Source organism: Sander lucioperca, chromosome 7, assembly GCF_008315115.2.
Source record: "Sander lucioperca isolate FBNREF2018 chromosome 7, SLUC_FBN_1.2, whole genome shotgun sequence".
In the NCBI taxonomy this organism is placed as follows: domain Eukaryota; kingdom Metazoa; phylum Chordata; class Actinopteri; order Perciformes; family Percidae; genus Sander; species Sander lucioperca.
Genome location: NC_050179.1, coordinates 6,143,270 through 6,164,271, shown reverse-complemented (window position 1 = coordinate 6,164,271; position 21,002 = coordinate 6,143,270). Strand labels below are relative to the sequence as shown.

The window sequence follows — 21,002 nt, the reverse complement described above, 5'->3', positions numbered from 1 at the left end:
GTAGTGTGTAGTGTAGCACACACAGGAATGTTAGTCGATCCTGACATGTTATCTGTTTCTTCCCTGTAGGCGGACCTTAGTGTGAACCTGCAGGATGACAGCAGCTTCTTCTATGGCGTTTCCAGTCAGTATGAGAGCTCTGAGAATATGGTTATCACCTCATCCACCAAAGTCTGCTCCTTTGGCAAGCAGGTGGTGGAGAAAGTGGAGGTAAGAATACTGGGGGTTATTGAGAATCTTTTTTTACTAGAGTGTGCCAGTAGTCAGACACTTACCCTGCATTTATTATGAAGCGTTACTAATTTAAAGTTGCATATATTGTAACACAGTTTCTTATCATTTCTGACTGAAAAGATAATGGGCCCTTAGAGCATGTGTATTAGAGTCCTCTGCCTGTGGTGGCTGACTTCCTGCTGGCTCCCTGCTCACATGAACAGCACATTTACTCATACAGCTCTTCTAGACTTATTACTTTATATTAAACCTAAAGGATCAAATTTTCATATATTATTCGTGACACCCAGTCTAAAATGTATCATAATAATTTTGTAGCTGTTTTGTGAAAATTGTGTAAGAGAAAACATATTTTTTGGCTTCACATTATCTGCAATTCTGATAGTGGCCACTATGCCTAAATGGCCCCACAGCAGGAGCTCTGCAGATGCTACTCAGCACTACAAAAAAAATGTACAATGTACTCTTCTGCAATGATTCTGGGGGGAAAATACTTAATTTATGTTTTGTTTAGATGATACTGTGTAACTATGATATTTTCCTTAAAGAATTTAAACTTGTGGCTGGGTTAGCTCAGTTGGTAGAGCGGGCGCACATATGTAGAGGTTTACTCTTCGCCGCAGCGGGTTCAACTCCGACCTGCGGCCCTTTGCTGCATGTCATTTCCCCTCTCTCTCCCCTTTCATGGCTTCATCTGTCCTGTGAAAATAAAGGCCTAAAAATGCCCACAAAAATAATCGTAAAAAAAAAAAAAATTTAACTTAAAAGCTACAACAGGAACTGACAGTGCTCTTGATACAAGGATTGAATTTTGGTTTCTGGTGTTAATTAATAAACATATTCAGTAGGATTAAGCTGTTACAACTACAGAAATGAAAACAGCATATCTAATTATTGTATTAAACTGTTATCGTTATGGAAGGCACAGTGATCAGTCTCATTATAATGTTTTAGTTGCCTATAAATGCCGTAAATACTGTAGCATTCATGTCCATTTCAGGTTGTTTTTTCTTTGAAACACTGACTTTTCACATTTAGATCCAATGTTTTAGAATCGTACAGTTCCTACAATTATTAACAGTATACTATATATGTGGCTACAGTCCAAGCTGTTTGCATCACTGATTGCTCAAAAGCAGGGTGATATTTCAACATAAAGAGGTCATGACCGTTTCAAAAAGTGTCATCCAGAGGAGTTAATAACTGCTAATGGGGGAGATGGATTCCAGTCAATTACCACTGATCTGTGGTCAGTAAACTGACATGAGTAACACATCTCCACAGTATGACTAACTGTTATGCTTCCCGTTAACTAGACACAATAGTGGCCCTGCCCCCATCTGCTGCTGATGGATTGTACAATATAAACACATACACACACATCCCTAGGTAGGGCCATCTGCCTCAGCAGACCACATGATGATATTTAATGGCTTCATCATTTGATTACTGTTGTCACGAAAAATATGTTTATTGTCATATATGGCATGCCATATGCTGCATTAGGTATATTATATTACACATATTACAGCTTATCACATAGATGTTCACATCCAATTGAGTTTCAGTGGAATATGTATCCCTTTTGTTTTAGATTTTGATATAGATTTCACATTTTATCCTTTTAATGTGTTATTAATTATCTTTGCACATGGTATATGTTCTCATATATTGAACTGTATGCTTTTATTATGTATTGTACATGTTTTTCCTAGACGGAGTATGCACGTTTTGAGAATGGGCGCTACGTGTTTCGAATCCACCGTTCCCCGTTATGTGAATACATGATCAACTTCATCCACAAGCTTAAACACCTGCCGGAGAAGTACATGATGAACAGTGTACTGGAGAACTTCACTATCCTACAGGTACCAATGAATCAGAGATATACTGTACATGTGTGTTCTTCAGGTATTCTCTTAAATATTACAGGAATAGCGCGATAGTTTGGAAAATATGCTCATTCTCTTTAGGAGTTAGATCTCATACCTTTTTTTTTTTTTAAATCAATAACCAGCATCTCTAAAGCTCACTAGTTAACATGTGTGTTTAATCTATATAAAAACTGAAGTGTGAAAAGAACAAGTTGTGGTTTAACAGGGGCTATGTGCCAGACAAGACACCTTTTTTGGGGGTTAGGGTTATTCAGACAACCAGCAGAGACTCTGATTGGGAAAAACCATTCACGTCAGCCTCTGACTAGTAATTTTGAGTCCAAGATATCTGGAATTTGACAGCGATGATACCTTCCTGCTGAAAAAAGAACCACAGAAGTGTCAACAAACTGCCGTTACAGCATCAAAATAAAATCTAACATTAATACTAATAGAATCAATTCACATGATTTAAAATTAGCTATACACTATTAGTTTATTTGTTTGTTTGTTTGTTTGTTTCACTTGTTAAGGAACCATTACAAATATGTAACACATCAAGAAGCTAATTTAGGCAATTCATCTGGTCTGACCACAAGTTTAGCAGTGGGGTAACCAACTTGGAATAATGTGTGAATTGTTCGTCCAATTCTGCCAACAACTTTTCTTTTTTTACCTTCAGAGGAACACAGCTAGCCTGGTTCTATAACAAACACTTTATCACATTCACTGTTAGCAGACTGTTAGCTCTGTTATCAGAAAATTCTGCTTGTGGTGTAAAGAGGCATGAACGGCTTACCCTGACTTAAAATGTATTTGGATATGAGTCAATTGTCTGCAATACATGCATTCATTGAAACACACTTACTGTCTTTTTATCTATCATGTATTTCCATTAAAACCATTCTAAGACATTAAAGCACACAGAGCCAAATGGACGTTCAATATGTGTACTTTTCCATTTCAAAGTGCTTTAGGTAGGCAGCCCACTGTCATAAATTGATATGGTTGTGCTGTGATATTTCCTATGGTTAACCTTGTTAGACCATTCACAGCTGGTTGCAATGTTTCACTGCCCTATGAACAGCATTTTTTATGGTTTTACAGAGTTGAAACATTTTGTCCATTTCACTGTAAGTTGGACTTTTCTGAATGATCCGATGTGCTAGAGCAGACACAAAGAGGGAAGTGAATAGAGTGGAGTGTATCACCATAGTAACAAAGTGGTCCTCAACACCAGGGTTCAAAGACATTGGCGTCCCTTCCATTGGGGGCTGCATTCCTACTGGCCAAGGAACAATGGCCATATTGAGCCCACACTGACGACTACATGGCAGCATGTCATTAGGTTTCTCAATGGGCTGATTTAGCTCATATTAACCATGAACAGCTCCTGCACAGACATGCATACACAGATACAGATGGGTGCACTCACAGATTCCACATTACAAGGCTGAGCACAATGGATCGATATGCCTCATGTAAGTGCTGTGTTTGATGCAACGCATAATTAATTAATGAAGTTGTGTGCTTGTTTTGTGCCACATTGCCACACTCCTCCATGCTTTTTTTTTTTTTTTTAAGATACATTAGTCTGACACATAATTTAGAATAACAGAACATATGACCAGAGAGATCATTCATAATTTATTATTCATCTTTAGTTAGTAGTGTTATAGTAGACTAGACATTTCTATCTATTATTATATATATATACTATATTACTATATATATTATTACTGCAGTGTTAATCGTAATTTTGTCATAACTATCAATCTCCGAAGCCCAGTATGGTTGTATTCATATAGCTGGTAAATGAGTATGTTAAAGTATGATCATAGAATTATTGTTGAAAGTTTCCTTTAAAAGTGAAGGATCATGCTTTATAAGGTGACTAAATGTATAATAATAATAATAATAATAATAATAATAATAATAATAATAATAATAATAATAATAATAATAATAAAAAATAAATAAATAAATAAATAAATAAATAAATAAAAAGAAGTAGCTGAAATATGTTTGAGAGCAAAAAAAAAAGCATATGCTGCTGTTATTAGATTTGATTGAAATAACATACTATTTTTGCTTGATTGTGTCATACATTCAAATACAATTTAAAGGCATGCATGAACATACCTCATAGGAAAACCATGGCTCTACCAAAACCACACACACAGTGGTTATATTTTCCAGTGTGGTCCTGTGAATAAACTAAATCACTTTGATTTACTGTAAACCAACATGTTGGGCTGATATTAGGATTTTACAAACTACCAGGTATTGAACAATCATGTTGCCCACTGCCTCCATGACAGAGGTGGATCCTCGACAAGAACTGTAGAATAGCAGCGGGTAAAACGTGTAGTCACTTCATTTCTGAATCTTTACAAATTATGTTAATTCATTTGATTGTTTAGAGTATTGGTTTTGATACTGTTTGTATATTCAAAACATTTTTTTTTTTTAATTTAAGGGAGCAATTTGTGGATTTCAGTACAGTCGTATGATTGTTTATATTTTGTCAAAAGCTCAAAGGATTGCAAACTAACAGAATGTGACTGAATTCAGTTTTACTAGTAAAAACATAATAACCAAGGTTAGATTTTTATCCCCCACAGTTTGACTGAGCAGGACCTTCTGTGTCTTCTTTGTCCACAGATGGTGACTAACAGGGACACACTGGAAACCCTCCTGTGCATAGCCTACGTATTCGAGGTGTCCACCAGTGAGCATGGTGCACAGCATCATATTTACAGGCTAGTCAAAGACTGACACAGTTGGAACTTATCTGCTCTCAACCCATTGTAGCACCTCAGTAGGCAACACCACTAAACAATGGACTACTTCCTCCATAAGCTTAAAGCTGAAACCATACAACCCGGTCAGAAGCCCAAAGAAACACTGGCTTTGTCAGCATGCCCAGGAACACTATTACTGCTGAGGAAGAGGTAGATTTGGGATTGTGGAAGCTAGAACCGGCTTTGTCTGAAAAGTGGCAAGGAAAAGAAGAAGAGGACCATGATATGCGGTGGTCTCTATACCAAAGGAGCCAAAACCTAGCTGACAAGACCTGCATGAGAACGTTATCATTGGTGGTGTTTTTCATCTCATTTTACTAATGCTTGTTTTTGATTTAGATTATTTTACACACATGCATGTGCAGGGATGTTTGCTACAGAGGAGTTTGGCTGCCTCAGGGTGCCACCTAGTGACTTAAATATAAATAACAATGGGGGAAAATAATAAAAGCGGACTGAGAATCCCTCCTTTGCACATCCATAAAATATCACTGTTTTTGGTGCCAATCGTTTGTGTTTTTTGAGTAATTATGTACAGTACAGTGCCACATCCATCTCCTCTAGAGTTATGGAGATAAGAGGCTAAAATGATTTAAAAGAGCTATTGTATTCACTTTGTTTGATGTTTGATGTTTAATGTTAAATGTTTATTGTCTTGTCATACTGTTATGAATTGAAGATGATCTGACTACAACAAAAGGCACATAATAACACTGCTAACTTGAACCAGATTTAGATCTGTAAACTGATTACAGAGGTTGACTGTAACTGTAACTTGCCCTGAAGTGTCAGATGAAAATACAAGTGTTTCTTACATAACTCCTGTTGCCGAGTTTTTTTGCATTCCGTTCAATTGACTGCAATATGTGACATACTCATAACAGTATATTAGCCTATGTCTATATGCAGGGTTTTGTCCTCAAACTGCATCATATTAGCTCTGTCCTAATTTCATACTACATACAAATTCTAAGCAGGTTTCACAGTATGTTGTGCTTCAGAGGTGACAAAAGTAAATATATTCAAAGATTTCTGTATGCATACTAAATCCACTTGATTATTGAGTGTGCTGTTGATTGCCACTATTGTACCACAATGCAATGCACAAAGATAATAAAGAAAATGCTTGCAACTGCAGAAGAACAAAAGTAATTGCAGATGCTAGTGCTCCAGCTCCAGGAAGACGTCAAAGACGAAGGTACAATTATTTTCAGTATTGATTCATTTGTTGATTATTTTGTTGATTAATTGTTAGACTACACAATGTCAAAACATTTAAAAATGTCCGTTGCCATTTTTCAGAGCCTAAGGTGACATCTTTAGCTTGGTTGTTTTATCTGAACAGTCCCAAAACTAAAGATATTCTGATTTCAACACTAATTGTATCTTTGTAAACATATTTTGCTTTCCCTTTAAGTCTAACTGGCATTGAAGTTCCAAAGTTGCAGTTTGATTGATATCCATCTATGCACATTTTGTAATTATTAATGTCAGTACTAAAGTACATTTGTTATCTTGAATGCAAAAATATTAGAATAAGAATAGTACATGTTGAAAACGTTTGTGTGTAGTATGGAATTCAGTCATAGCTATTGTTTAATGGAAGCGACACCATCTGGTGGTGTTAAGACATCATTACTCATTTCCTGTCCACATCAATTTAAGCAGTTTAAGATGGTGAAACTTGTATACTGGGTTGAATGCCCTAATACTCGGGTCGGTTCTTTAAGTTTAACATATATAAAAAATACACACTTGCTTGGAGGCCAATACCTGTAAGTGCCCATACAATCCACCATTGTCTTTTACAAACCAAAGAATACATTCTGGTGTGAAGTTCCCACTGCACTCTAACTGGGGCACAGGCTAGATACTTTACTGTATACTTTCAGTCTCTAAGTCACTACCAAATCAGTCTGCTAGGATGTCTGTCCTATCTGTCGAGCTACCTTATACTGTGTACAGTAAAGACTTGTCAGCATATTGTATAATCTTTCTGTTAATAAAATTAGAGAAAATCCATTTAGAAGAGGTGAACATATAATATGGAATCTGAAGAAATGTTTGTTTTCTGTTAGCTAGGACTGATTAAATGCAATGGTATCTTCTCCATTGTAGTAGGATTGATTTCTATTTCTATATTCAAACCATTTCTACAGGATAGTTTCCCCGTAAATTGCAGCCTACCACTTGCAATCCACAAGCTCTTTATCCAAAAAGGTGCTTTCAACTCCCGGGTGTAAACTGAGAATGTGGCACTGTGATGGATGGACAAGCTCACAAAAGGTGAGAGAAATGGCCTGAGGCTTATTCTGATAATCCCATTTGAAAGAATTCAGGCAGATTGCTCCAAATTATGGCAATCCACTCTCAGATGTCTGACCTCGCTGAAAACAGATGGCATGTGTTGTGTTTGTGAGAACAAACGTTACAGCCTAGTTCCTGCTTAAACTAGAGCAAGATTTACTTTAGAGTGAGTGTGCTATGTGGTGTCATAATACCTGCACTGTGGAGATTCATCCAAATCCTATCAGGATAATTCACAGGCCTAAATAATGACTTTGTCCTACACGTTTACAGAAGGTCAACCATTTTAAAGGGGATTTTAGTAAGACAGAAAGTCAAAAGAATAAACTGGTTTCTCTCATTTAAGTAATTGCCTCTTTATGGCCTTCAAATGCTCCCATACAGGGGTGGACAAATAACAGGAATACCTTCCTGTATTCAAATTAAAAAAACACCACAAACTGTAGCTTTGAAAATGCCACAGAGATGAGTCAAATACAGGCACTGAACATGCTGTAAGTTTCACAAAGATTGAGAGTGAATCTTTTTGTCAGTAGTTGTTTTCCAGTTCAATGATGAACTTCCAATCTCAGATTAGTTCTGCTTTTTGTACCAGTGTCCTTTATTAAAACGTACACAGTAGTTGGTGCCGTTCTGTCATAAAGGTAGATACTGTAATGCTAATCAGCGTCTGCAATATAGCAGCCATGGCTCAGCCTGCACACCTTACGCAAGGCTGGGTCTCCACCTCCTCCTCCAGGTGCGTAGCTGTGACACACCTGGAGAGAGACTGGCACCAGTTAAATCAGACCACTGGCTCCACTTCATGCCTATCAGCTCCACAGATATGTCGATGCTTTGTCCAGATTATAATTTAACATGGTCTGATTTACATTACGCGCAATGAATGTCACATGGGGTGTGCTGATGGTTTTGAGTCTGGTGTGCCACACTGAGTCGAGGTGCTCACCGACCTCGTATTATAAGAACTGCTGGATTCGACGCTTCCCTGGGATTTTCATCGATATCGAGGAGTCTCAGCGGAGAGGAGCGCAGCTGCTTAAGTATTACCAGGAGGAGACGGCGCTGAAATGCAGCCGCACCTGTTGCCTCACGCGAAATTGTGAGTAATGTTTCATAATCAAGAAACACACACATACTGAACTGTATAGTGGCATTCTTTAACTTTTCGTTCATTTGTAATGCCTCCACTGATCCTCTACACTGGTTTTATCGTCTTTGCTCTTACAGTTTCCTGTAATCTGGCCATATTTCACTATGATGCCACTCAAGAAAACGTGAACTGCTTCCACCTGCACTGTCCAACACTAGAGAGCTGTATTCTCAGCCACAGAGGCAACGTTGTTCTGTACAATATCACGAAGGGTAAGTAAAGTGTGAGTCCTGAAAATTCCTCTAATTCACGATTATGTTGTCTGTGGTTATACTTTTACTCTCCCTGTATGCATATAGACTACAGCCAGGACATATTACATTCTCAATTTTTTTTTTTTTAATTTTCACTACATATGAGCTATGACCTATACGGAAAGTAAGTAATCAGTACACTTACATTTACTGAAGTATCCTACTAAAGCAGGCTATTATATTGAGGTACCTGTATTTAGCTTGAGTTCATTTGCAACCACTTCATTCGTGATCTCATAAAATGTTAATATACTGTAAATACCCAACAGTAGCTAAAATTATCACCACCTCGATGAACTGCACAATTACTTGAGACAAAATTAATTAATCTCGGTAAATGCTTTTAAATCAAAGAAATGGAGGCAGACTCTTTAAGATGTCAGTGTTTTCAATAGTTTTTCCTGGTTACAAAAATGTAAAATTTAAAATTGATGAATTGCTTTGCTTTATTTTAGTTCTAATAACTAATAACTGTCCCCTTGTGTTTTTTTTGTCTGTAACTATGTGTTTTTTTATATGCTGCTGCCTGTCTTGGCCAGGTCACCCTTGAAAAAGAGATTCTTAATCTCAATGGGTTTCTCCTGGTTAAATAAAGGTTATAATAATAATAAAAACTACAATACAATGCTATTTGCACGTAATATATAGAACAGGACTCAAAGGTAAAGACTAGTAAAGGATCTGAATACTTCTTCTACCAATGAGGTCTATACTACTACTGCTACTACTACTACTACTACTACTACTACTACTACTACTACTAATAATAATAATAATAGTAATAATAATAATACAGTAAAATGAATGCAAATGAAATAATTTAATTTATTTTGGAAAAATAAAAAAACACTGATTATCCATGATTTAAATTGTTACACATTTTCAAAAAACAGTATGTTTATACCAACAACCTATGTCCTTGTTTCCTAGGCGCGGATCCTGACCTGTTGGTGTTTGGAAAATACTTCACCTCCAATGTACGCGTGTTACCCCACCACTACAGTCGAGGCAACGCCTCAGAGCCGCTGCCCTCAGACAAACGCCAGTTCATTCATCCACCTCCGCCCGCTGCGCTGCCTCTGACTTTAGCACCCACAGATAAACCCCCCACCACAGCAAGCAGAGTGCTCACCACCTCCACCCCTGCCACCAGTTCCACTACACTGCAGAGCACCAGTCAGCCTTCAGCAGTTCCCACAACTACAACTGCCTTATCCTCCACTCCAAAGACTCCACTAGCTTCAGGGAACAATGCACAAACAACAACCCTGACCACCTCCACTTCTCTTGCACCCAGCTTTACGCCTCCTTCATCTACCACAGCAACCACCCTCAGCCCTTACAATCCCAAGACCACTCCCGCCTTTTCTACCCCAACTGCACGGCCCTCCACATCCCCTACCCAGCATCACACCACCACCTTCTCTCAGTTGGCCACCAGCCCTCTAACTTCCATGACCCTTATGGGCAGTATAGAGAGCACCAAGCAATACCCCAATGACACCAAGGGCAGTTTGGAGAGTAACCACACTGGAGGCAGTGAGGAAGGACAGGGTGTCAGCGGAGAGGACACCTTTGGGGGTTTGGGACCTGGGTGGCATGTAGCAGCTCACACCTTGCTGGTTGCAGTGGCCATCTGCATCACAGTGCTGCTGAGCTGCTGTTGCTCCATTCTGCTGGTCGTGAGTTGGAGGGGTCAGAGGAAGAGGATGGGACACTACCGAACATCGTGGAGAGGGAAAAGAGGCTCCATGCGTCTGATAAAGTATGTGCTGGTCAGAGAAAACTCCTGAAAGTAGAGCCAAGACAAAAAAAGATGGAACCCTCTTTTTTCTTTTGTTAACAGCAATATTTTTAATGAAGGAATCCAGGATGAAATGACATTTGACAAATTAGAATTTGTACTGACTTATTTTTATAAAATAAGTTTCACATAATGGATTATTTTAATAGCAGACTTTGCTTTATTTTAAGCAGATAGGGATGACAATTGAGTTACTGTCAACTGATGCATTGAGGTTACAATTCTGTATATTTAAACTGAACAGGCAGAGGTATTGTGTGGTTTAGATGAGATTACCAAATACGTAGTTGCCATGATTTTGGTTTCACTTGTGACGCAGTAACTTTCGACAGAAGATCCTAACTCGGCCAATGCATTTGACCGCAGCAATTTGCCTCAAGAAAGACGATATGATGTCCATTTGGCTGAACTACATTTTGATGTACTTCAATGAGTTTAAATTGATGTTGATGCCAAACCTCAAGAACTTTGGCCAGTTGTGTTGAAGGTTGAGGTACTATTCAACAACCTGCTGCTGAAAGCATCCTTTCACTAGGGTGCCACTGACAGTGATGAGAGTGGGATGGGAGCGGACTGAAAGGGGATTTCATTACATAAAAGCTTTAACCATCATGCACACCAACTTCGCACAACTTCCCAACTTGAAAGACAGAACAACAGCATACATTAGGCTTTTATTTTTGTATTAAAGACCTGATGACAGTACATTTATTTTGGAAAATAAATACAGTAGTTGAGAACCTTGAGGTTGTAATATCCTCATGTATAATGGAACAGTAATTATCTACAGTAAATTGTTGTTTGTGTTACTGGTACGTAGATGGAATCCAAAATGATACATGAGGCCACAAGTATTAATGTTTTTGTGGTCCCTGCTGCTCTTGGTCACCATCTTCATGTAAATAAATGTGTACATTAAGCTGTATTACAGGTTGAGTACTTTCTTGACAGCCTCTTTGTACTGCAGCATGGTGCTCTCGCTTTCTCCTTCATTCTTCAACCTTGTGACAGAGTCCTTATACTCCTGCACTTCTTTTTTTCCCAGCAGCTGCTCTCGCACTTCCTCGCCTTCTCCTTCCCCAGCCACTTTCATGCGTACTAGCATATCTAAGATGTTTCTTTGGGACGGGCTGTCCTCCCAGCTGTACTCCTCCATGTCTGCCACAGTCTTCTCAGCCTCCCAGGCCTCTGTTTTCTGAAGAATGAGAAAAACACACATTTGTTACCTTTAAGCGTGATTTATGGTTCTGCGGAGGCTCCACACAGAGCTTTCGCCGTAGCCTACGTAAGTGGCCTGAAGTTTATACTTGTGCGTTGGTGTGTGCGTCAATCTAATAGCAGGGCCGACATGTGTGTGGGGATTGAGTGGTAGAGCGAGTGAGAGAGTGACGGTGATTAGGTTCGGAGCGAGTACCGACTCTAGAGGCATAGTGGGAGAAACAAAGTGGCTCCCCTGTGCTTTCTGACCACAGTGGGAAATCTGTAGCAGGAAAAGTTAACCCTCTCTTTGATTTAATGTTGTTTATCGAGAAGGAGAACCAGGAAATGAGAGTAGGGGGAAATGCAACGCTACCAAGCCACAACCGATTTGATTTGTTCTGCAGAGTAGAAAGAAATGTAACATTAACATTTTATGGATCTTGCTCAGTCTCTAGTTGGGAACAACATTATGGCAACAGATGTAAAATATGGGGGTCCTTGGTCACCCCTCATCCCTTCTTTGATGCTCCTCTCACAGAGATAGTATTTCTCCATATGTAGTGCTCCCTCTGCTGCCTGTCTAGCTGTCATCACATTCCCTTGAGAACAATACACCCCATTGTGCAGCAGCTTAAAGCAGGGCATCGACAGAGCCTCAGCGCTGCTGCTCTCCAGGTGTTTGAGGTTAATGACCATCATTACCGCTATACATATCTTATCTGCATAACATCCCGTCTGGAACAAGTCCACGCCCTATTGAGTGAGGAGAACTTGATACTTGGGAATACATCAGTAGCTTCCTTTGAAATAATGAAGGCCTAATAAATAGTAGTATTAGTTTTAGATGAAAACATTTTCTGCAGTGTGCCTCGCTACAACAAAGAGGGATCTGCAGATCATCCTCATACAAACTGACTAACTAAGTCATGTGTTACTGACAAAGTTCCAACCTTCTTCCTGATGCAGTTTTGGATGTAATACAATATGCTAAATTTAACAGTGCAAAAATAACAGCAGGGACACCATGTCTATCCTTGCATCCGTCAGTAGGTAGTTTGGTCACTAGACAGAATAACTAATAACTTGCCAAGAGAGAGAGACAAACCACCTGTTTGCCAAATAAAATTTATATTTCAGGGAAAGGACAGGTGTTGGGCATAGAGGCACCAACTTAGATGGAGTGCCTCTAGTGGTAAACTTCCCTCCACATTGGAGGCAGCTTTGAGGGGTCAGCCCCAGCGCCGGCCTGGATTAGCACAAACTGGAATTAGCAGGGAAGGTCCGTCTCCCTGAGTGGGGAGATAAAATCACCTCAGTGGCTGCTAACAATTGGCCTCTTTGTGGGCTAGCGTTACAACATGAACGCAACGCCACTCTCACAGCTTCCACAAGCCTGCTGGACAAGCACTGTGCCTTCCATTGTGAGTCTAAAAGGGCAGTGGACAGTGTTCTGCTTCCTGGCTCGGACACCTTTCCCAACTGTGAGAAGTTTTTTTTTAATGTGACTAAGCCATGACCGGAAAAGCTCCTAAAGGCAAAGGTTGCACAATAAGGAGAGTCACTTTCTTTTATGTGGCTGGCTGCAAATTCATGTGAAGAGCTCCTGGGCTAATGACCTGGTGGCAGACTTCTCTGATGTGGCATGGCTGGCTTAAAGTGAATTAAGAGTATCAGGGTCAACACCTGATAGGGGAGTCTGTTTCCCCCCAGTCTGTGGAGAAATGTCAACTGGACAATGCTGCTGTTTGCCATCCTTCTGCCTATTCAAGTCTGATACCTCCCTAATGGGCTCAGTCGCTCAGATCGCAGAGCAAGATGGACAAGAATTCCCCTGGTGAAAGGTACTGGGCCATGTCACCAGCCATATGTAAATGTCACCAAAAGAGAAAGATGCAGGTGGAGGAATACACATCTTGTAAAGAATGTCATTTTTGTAGAATATTTTATTCCTCAAATAGATTAATACTAATTTTGCTTGTATTTTTACGAAATCTTAATGCACACTACAGTATTGTGCCAGTTCAGTGCCATTCCAACACTTCAGCTAACACCAACCTGTAAATTTAGGGCTTGAATATTCAACTCAATACAACTTTATTTGTCCCTGTAAGGGCAATTGTATGCAGCAGTTTGCCATCCAGATTAACAGATACAAACCAAAATGAGAGAAGAAAGAATATATGTTTATCACAAAAAACAGACTGTAATATGGTACATGCTATTGGTAATAAATATTAAAAAATAAATATCTAAAAAAAGATTGGAACCTCTAGACACAAACGTCTCCCTGCTCACAGTACCACTGTTATCCACATGCATTATTTTGACTTATTTCATAGAACTTGCACGTTTAGTTAAAGTAATGACTTTGCTAGCAGTAGCTTTACACTGATGAATTATACCACATAATACATCAAGTGAGGGTCATGCAGTTAATGCAAGCCCTGTGATAGCCTTTAATGTACTGTTGCATACTGCAGCTAATCAGATCAGTTATCATTCATCTGATCTCAAACAAAACCTCTCAAAGTGACAGCAGGGCTGCGGTACAATTGAGAGCTACCAGTCTTTAAATGGATACATGCTGAAAGAGGATATAAGGTCAGTAAACAAACGGGGAGAGAGAGTGGACAGAAAAAAAGGCACAGGTGTCTCAGCTAAGCCCTGGTAGAGTTTGTTAGGAGTCAAGGTACGGGCTGAAGACGGATCTAAAATGTTGTTATTACTCCATTGGGCTTATGGGTAGGGGCAGTATTTCCCCTATCCAGTTCCTGAGACTGATGCATATACCTGCTCCATGTCATCTTCAGTGGAGACAGAAATGGGTTCAGTGGAGCAGAGTAGAGAAAAAAACTAATATTTTCAACTCACCCAAGACTCGTGGTAGAGGACAGTTAGCAGGTACATGGCATAGTCATGGTTCTGCTGTCTCAATGGGCAGCTGGTAGAGGGAGGGAAGAAAAGACAAAAGGGAAGAAATTCAGGGCATTTGTTTTTTCTCGCTCACTTTATTATTAGATATATTGGACCATAAAGACGGAGTGTTTACCTGTCAGTTGTAATGGTGAGGACATCAGTATCTTTGCAGTATCTCTCCCCAACTAGTTTAAGCATCTTCTTGCGTGCATGGTCATCCAGATTTAAACTGGACAGTTTTACCTGCGATGGCAATGATACAATTAGATTAGCCCGGGAGAGAAATAGTTTAGGTAGCTGTTTCTCCATGTAAAGCTTTGCAATGTAAAGAGAAATACACAGACAAAAAGAATAGGGCAGATGGGATTTCATTATGTACTAAATCTCCTGTCTGAATCTCTATCTCTTTAGATCAAATAAACCCCAACCCAAACTAAGAACAATGTTTGTTTTTTAACCTATACTGAGCTTTGACTGTATTGATGAAAATACTTATTACATATTCACTGTGGTTACATTTCTTTGATCTGGAACCACATGTCTGGCATTCTGGCATTTTGTTTCTAGGTATTTCACCCTGCCTAAATACACAACAAAATAAAGAAAAATGCAACACTACTACATTCGCTCATCATTCAAGATTGATTGCATTTTTGTTAAACCGAAAATGTGAGATTTGCCCTCTAATCTATTTTTCGGCCTAATCCTCCTGGATTAATGTCTGAATAATTCCCACCATGCTGATATAATCTAAGGCAAAGTTTCAGTGGGGCAGATGGCTAGTGATTAATGGTAGAAATGACACATTTCCACATGGGAAAATTACAAATTTGTCAAAAGGCAGTTAAAATTCCTGTATCTGTGTTGTAAAGTCTGATTTCATCTGACATGTTTTAGAACACAAAAAGCCTGTTTCATTAAGTTGTGTAAACATGCAGCTTCATCCAAGAAACAAAACCTTTATTAAGGTTTAGCAGAGCAGGACAGTATTATTGTCCACATGTGGAAAACAATTAGCCTGGGAAAACCCTGACAAACTTCCGGCAAATTTGAGATTTGCTCTGCAAGTCAGTCTGGCCAAGAGCCCATTCAAGCCCATTTCCAATTTTCCAAATCGAGGCACCAATCACAACCGTTGAGTTGGGCTTTACACGATGACGATAGCGCAGCAACGGCGAGCAGCTTTTTGTTTACATCCAACATGACGGCCACCGAAGCGCAGCAACCCGTTGATGCCGCTGTAGCTGCTACGTCACCCGGATCGTTGGTCTGATTGGTTGAAGGACTATCTAATTGCATCCAGAGGCATTTGAGCGGCGTCCGTTGGTGACGCCCCTTTGGAAATGAGCTGTGAATGAAGCTTTCCCAGACCCACTCTCAGTTACAACTGAGAAGGGTCTGGTGTCAACCAGGCTAGAAAACAATACAAGCAGCAAAGATAAAATGGAACAGAATAAGAACAGCTTTCTTTGGCATAGTTAAGCCAGATGAAGGACTTTTCAGCCACCAAGTAAATGGTGTTTTGCTCTCTTTTGCCCTTTATATCAACCTGTAAAACTAAAACAATGAGGCCAACACCTTCACATAAAAGTACGTGATTGTTAAAATATTAGCTACATTTTGCAAAGGATCGGTTTTTGTTTATGACCCATGTAGAACATCTCTTAATGTAAGTGCCATTTGCTAAATATTTTATATTGTTCCATTTTAACTGGCCAATTATTGGCATATTGTCTTTGAAAACTTCTTGGAATCTTAAGGGCGAATCTTCTTTTTCATGGATTGTGGTTCATACATGTTTTTACGTGTGGTTCTGGTCTGTGGGGAGGGTCACACATGGCTGGATTAGTGGTAAAGGGGATTAAGAGGAATATCAAAATGTCCCAACAAATGTGTCAATGATGAAATGTTTTGTTACTTTTTTCTGTGAAAGTACAAAGTTGTCAAATAATAAAACACAAATTTCTGTATAACTTAAACTACCACAAGAACAACAGAGCTTCTGCACATCTGTCTTAAATGTAAAATAATCCTATAGGGCTGTAATCTCTAGGTCACTGGACAATGAACGTCTCTCTAGATCACAGGGACATGTCAGCTGGTGATTATGCATCGCTGTAAATCTCTAATCTCATTTTACATGTCAGGTTTCTGCACAAATGACTTTCTACACACAGTTGAAACCCAGTTAAAACAAAGGCCATCAAGTAAAAGCAGTCAAAACCAATTTACAGAAACCAAAGACAAAAAAACGGAACAGCAAGGAAACTCACTTTGAGATGAACAATGCGAGCTGAAGGGTTTCTGACAGACAGGCCGGCAGACACGTAGTCTGTGCTTCCCACTTTGATAGGGAAGTGCTCGTCACATTTTGCGTCAGTGTCCAAGGCAGAGGGCCACTCAGAACAGAATGCTAAAAGCAGAGAAAGACATTCGTACATAACCGGAATACACCTATATATTTGTATTTAAGTTATTAATAATAATATATTGCTGCTAAACACCACAAAATAAGAAATAGCATTTCTCTTTACAATTAAAAAAAATTACGTTTCAGAGCTTCACAGTGTTTCTTGATGGCTGCCGGTGTCAAATGAAGAAAATTTGGTATCTGAAAGAGATTATGAGCCAGAGATTATGTGAATGTTCAAATGCACAAGTGTTCATTTATCAAAAACACAAAAATGTTCTGCAGTCTTAATATCTACATCCCAGAAAGTGCAAAGCAAAACTTCAACATCACAGAATTTTTATGAGTCCACAAAAATCTACAAAAAATATTTAATGCCAGATTTCATTGGTTTTAAAGGGCGTAGTAAACAAAATCGCGTGGGAATCGGAAAGTCGCTGGTTCAAATCCCCATGCGGAACAAGTATGGAGTGTGGACTGGCAGCTGGAGAGGTGCTAGTTTACCTCCTGGGCACGGTCAAGGTGCCCTTGAGCAAGGCACTGAACCCCTCAAACTGCTCCAGGGGCGCCGTACCATGCTTGACCCTGCGCTGGCCCCTAAACTGCATGTGTGTGCTGTGTGTGTAAAGAGGGGATCTGCAAAAGATACATTTCGACTGAGTTACCTTGTGTGGATTGACAAAAAATAAGTCATTTAAAGTAATTTTATGGTGAAAAAGTAAAAAAGAATTCCAATGGTCAAACACTGGAATGGGATGCACAGAAGTTTAGCCCCTCGTGGCAAAGCGAGATAATGAAATCAATATTGTTAGGCTGCACGGCAGGGTTCCAGCTGTGGCTGGTGAAAGTAGTGGATTCGCAAGTAGCTCGAGTCCAGATGGAACAGCTGGTGTCTGGACACATCAGCTCAGTAATCCGGGCACAGAGCCATCAGTACTGCAAGAGCATCAACCAGCTACAATAATACATTAAAAACTAGGAGGTAAAATCTACACAGACAGATAGGATACATACAGATATAGCCCTGCAACTTAATTCAGTGGCCAATACGTAAGCATTTGTAGTCCTTTGTCTATTTAATATTGTTGTCTGAGGAGGTAATCACCTGTTCTACTTGTTTCTTCTTTAAGTCTGAAAACGGCAAGCTGTGATTCTATGTAAGTGATGAGATCTGACCTTGATCAGCTCCAAGTTGCCCTTCTTCTCGGGAGGAACGCCTCCCTTCACAGGGTAGCCCATCCTCACAGGCAGGGGGACAGAGCTCGGTCTGAAGGGGGTTGCTGCTGGATAAACTGCAGTCCAGTCCTGATCCACCGGCATCTTTTCTGTCCTGGGCTCCCCTGCCTGACACAGAACATAAAAGACAAAGGAAGCTTTTTCTTTAGGACATTATTTAATAACGTTTCTATAAAAAAATCATAAGTGCTAGTCTATTCAATAAGAAACATCATCCAATTTCTTATTGAATATCTTGTCTCATTTGAAATATATAATGTAATATATTGGGAAACCAGACATAAAAGCTGCACACTTACAGTTCTCCTGGGTCTTCTGAAGAATCCTCTATCGCCTCTATCAGGAAGGCCTAAAATTCATAATGTTTCAAGTTTAGCCACAAACTTACATGTGTAAATGTCCAAAAGAAATGCGGTAACAGCATTATAATTAATGCTATTAATACACTTACTCATAATAATAATAATAATAATAATAATAATAATAATAATAATAATATACTTTTATTTTTTCTTGATTAACACACATGCATCAAATGTGGAGAGATGTCAGAATAATGAGTCGCAGCACAGCGCCCCGAGCAGTTGTGGTTCAGTGCCCTGGTGTACTGGCACCTCTGCAGCTACCATCCACAGTCCGTACCAGGACTTGAACCGCTACCCTCCAGTCCCCAAGCCAGGTCCATACGGACTGAGCTACTGCTGTACTGTATATAGTAAATAACAGCTGAAAGTGTATTGGTTTAACGATAATGATTTGTCAATATACAGAAAAATAATAGGCAACAATTTTGTCATTTTTTGTTATTAGGTCATTTTTCAAGCAAACATCCCAAGCTAGTTGCACCTATCTCCAGTTTTTTTTAATTATGAGCATTGGTTGCCTTTTATGATAGTAAATTGACTATATTTGGGTTTTGTGGAGTCAAAACAAGCAATTTGATGACATCACCTTGGGCATTGGGGAACTGTGATGAACATTAATCAGTTTTGTTGTTGTTGACAAAACGATTAATTGATTAAAGAAGAAAATAATCAGATTAACTGAAATCTACAATTGCAGCTCTATAACTAGTAAATAGGCTATATAGTATTCTAGTTCTTTCAGATTAGGCTAAACTATGAATCTGTTTTTGAGGTTTTATGCACCATCTACTGTGGGTAGATTATAATAGGAAGAGAGAGAACATGATCTTGGTAGTGACATAATGAACCAATAAAATAGATACAGGAGACCCTGTCAATACACGAAGATAGGTCTGGCTACGCGAGCCTACTACAGTTATAAAATCAGGATGTTCGTGTTTAAACAGCTCCTCATGCGTCCAGTTTAGAAGTTTACACACTCTAACTTCAAAGTACATCACTGTCAAAGAACAGGAGACACCTTAACATGGCCTTGGTAACTGCATTTCAAGCGTGCAGCATGCATTTGTTAACTATTTTAGCAGCGACAGAGAAACTCACCTTTATTTACATTAGAAGAATGTATAGACACATCCGTCGCGTATGTGACTCTGCTGCTCACTGATTTCTGAAGTCCAAGACCAGAAACATTTATTCGACCTAGGGACAGAAATGCCTTGCTTGCGTGTGAAGCCATGTTTTTCCAACTACTACGGACACTAGCAAGGGACAAACCGCGAGATTTGCGAAACGTTTAACTTGGCGCAGAGTGTGTTTAGTGCCCCCTACAGGTGAAGACAGGTGTGGAATCACAGCTTGTGATTTATGATGGGACTTCATTCAAGTGGAGGTATACTTAGAAAAATATTTTGGTAAAAAATAATGGCAACAGCCTTTCTCCATTCATATTTACACTAGTGCTTTATCTCGGCGTTTTATCCGCCAGCAGCCGCTTTTTGAAACATGTGGTGCGTTCAAATACACCTGTAACATCATATTTCCGAGGTAGCAAGTCGTGAAAATGGCACTGAGCCTCAATGAAAACACACCCAAAGTAACGGAGTGAGGCATATAAGCGTTCTTATTTTTGGTTAGAACCTGTTTAAACCATGGATGTATTAAGAGAAGGTTTAAACACATTTGAAATGTGTAAGGTCAACTTTGAGTTGATAGCATACAGAGACATTTGAGGGATTGGCGGGAATTGTTGGACAGTGTGTGTGTACATATTTATTATGCATTTACCGGATCTAGCGTAAACAGAGGAGAGCCTGCATGTGGGGTGAGTTTGCAAAGATGTTTGTCTTATTTTTTGTGGTGTGGTTGCCCAGTTTGTACAAAAAGTAGCTAGTTTGAAATAACGAACAGATTTGTTAACTCTCCTTATTACGTTTATGACAACCGTAGCACGTTTTGCTCTTCAGTGAAAAACTAGGTTAGGCTATATGTTTATTTCATGGTGTTTATGCTTTTACATTAGGCTCCATATGTATGGACCCATTTAAGCTTCACTGAGGAAACATGCGAAAGTGCACGGCCGGATTAAATTGTTAGGGGCTCAAAGGGACAAATACGTGCCAGACCCCTGTTAAGCCTTCTGTCGCCTGGTGATTGTGTGACTGTATTTTAATTTGATTCAACACAACTTTATTTAGGATTATGCACAATAATCAATTTAAAGTAAAATGATGAGGCTCATAAAACTAGATTTTGACACAGGGCCCATGCATTTACAAGACAGGGCCACAAGATTACATTATAATGCACCATCTTGTTTGATACTGTACTTTAGTATTGCAAATACCTAAAAATAATTGAAATTAATTAAATTATGCCATTACATGCTTTAGCCTAATGTGCCGAACAGTAAATCTGGGGCTTTTGGGGCCCCTGGAATTTTGGCAG

General features: G+C 39.3%; 3 protein-coding genes across 5 annotated transcripts in view; 2 read left to right on the top strand and 1 right to left on the bottom strand.

The window, feature by feature from the left end:
- LOC116038760 (transcriptional enhancer factor TEF-3) overlaps positions 1-5,731 on the top strand; it is a 38,801-nt gene extending 33,070 nt beyond the window's left edge. For all 3 annotated transcript variants that reach the window (XM_031283392.2, XM_036002894.1, XM_036002893.1), the window contains exons 10-12: positions 70-210; positions 1,950-2,102; positions 4,773-5,731. In XM_031283392.2, the coding sequence (XP_031139252.1) occupies positions 70-210; positions 1,950-2,102; positions 4,773-4,886 (408 nt within the window). In that variant the 3' untranslated portion in view covers positions 4,887-5,731. The remainder of the gene's footprint in view (positions 1-69; positions 211-1,949; positions 2,103-4,772) is intronic.
- A 2,261-nt stretch (positions 5,732-7,992) lies between these two features.
- Positions 7,993-11,251, top strand: LOC116038756 (MANSC domain-containing protein 4). The gene is made up of 3 exons (XM_031283379.2): positions 7,993-8,321; positions 8,450-8,584; positions 9,557-11,251. The coding sequence occupies exons 1-3, from the start codon at positions 8,102-8,104 to the stop codon at positions 10,417-10,419; spliced, it is 1,218 nt and encodes a 405-aa protein (XP_031139239.1). The 5' UTR covers positions 7,993-8,101; the 3' UTR covers positions 10,420-11,251.
- On the bottom strand, positions 11,092-19,834 carry mrps35 (mitochondrial ribosomal protein S35). Its single transcript, XM_031283385.2, has 8 exons — positions 19,659-19,834; positions 18,492-18,541; positions 18,133-18,300; positions 17,097-17,157; positions 16,820-16,959; positions 14,680-14,789; positions 14,502-14,571; positions 11,092-11,625 (listed from the first exon to the last, which is right to left on the bottom strand). Exons 1-8 carry the CDS (start codon positions 19,792-19,794, stop codon positions 11,356-11,358), a joined length of 1,005 nt encoding a protein of 334 aa, XP_031139245.1. The 5' UTR covers positions 19,795-19,834; the 3' UTR covers positions 11,092-11,355.
- Between the last annotated feature and the right edge of the window lie 1,168 nt (positions 19,835-21,002).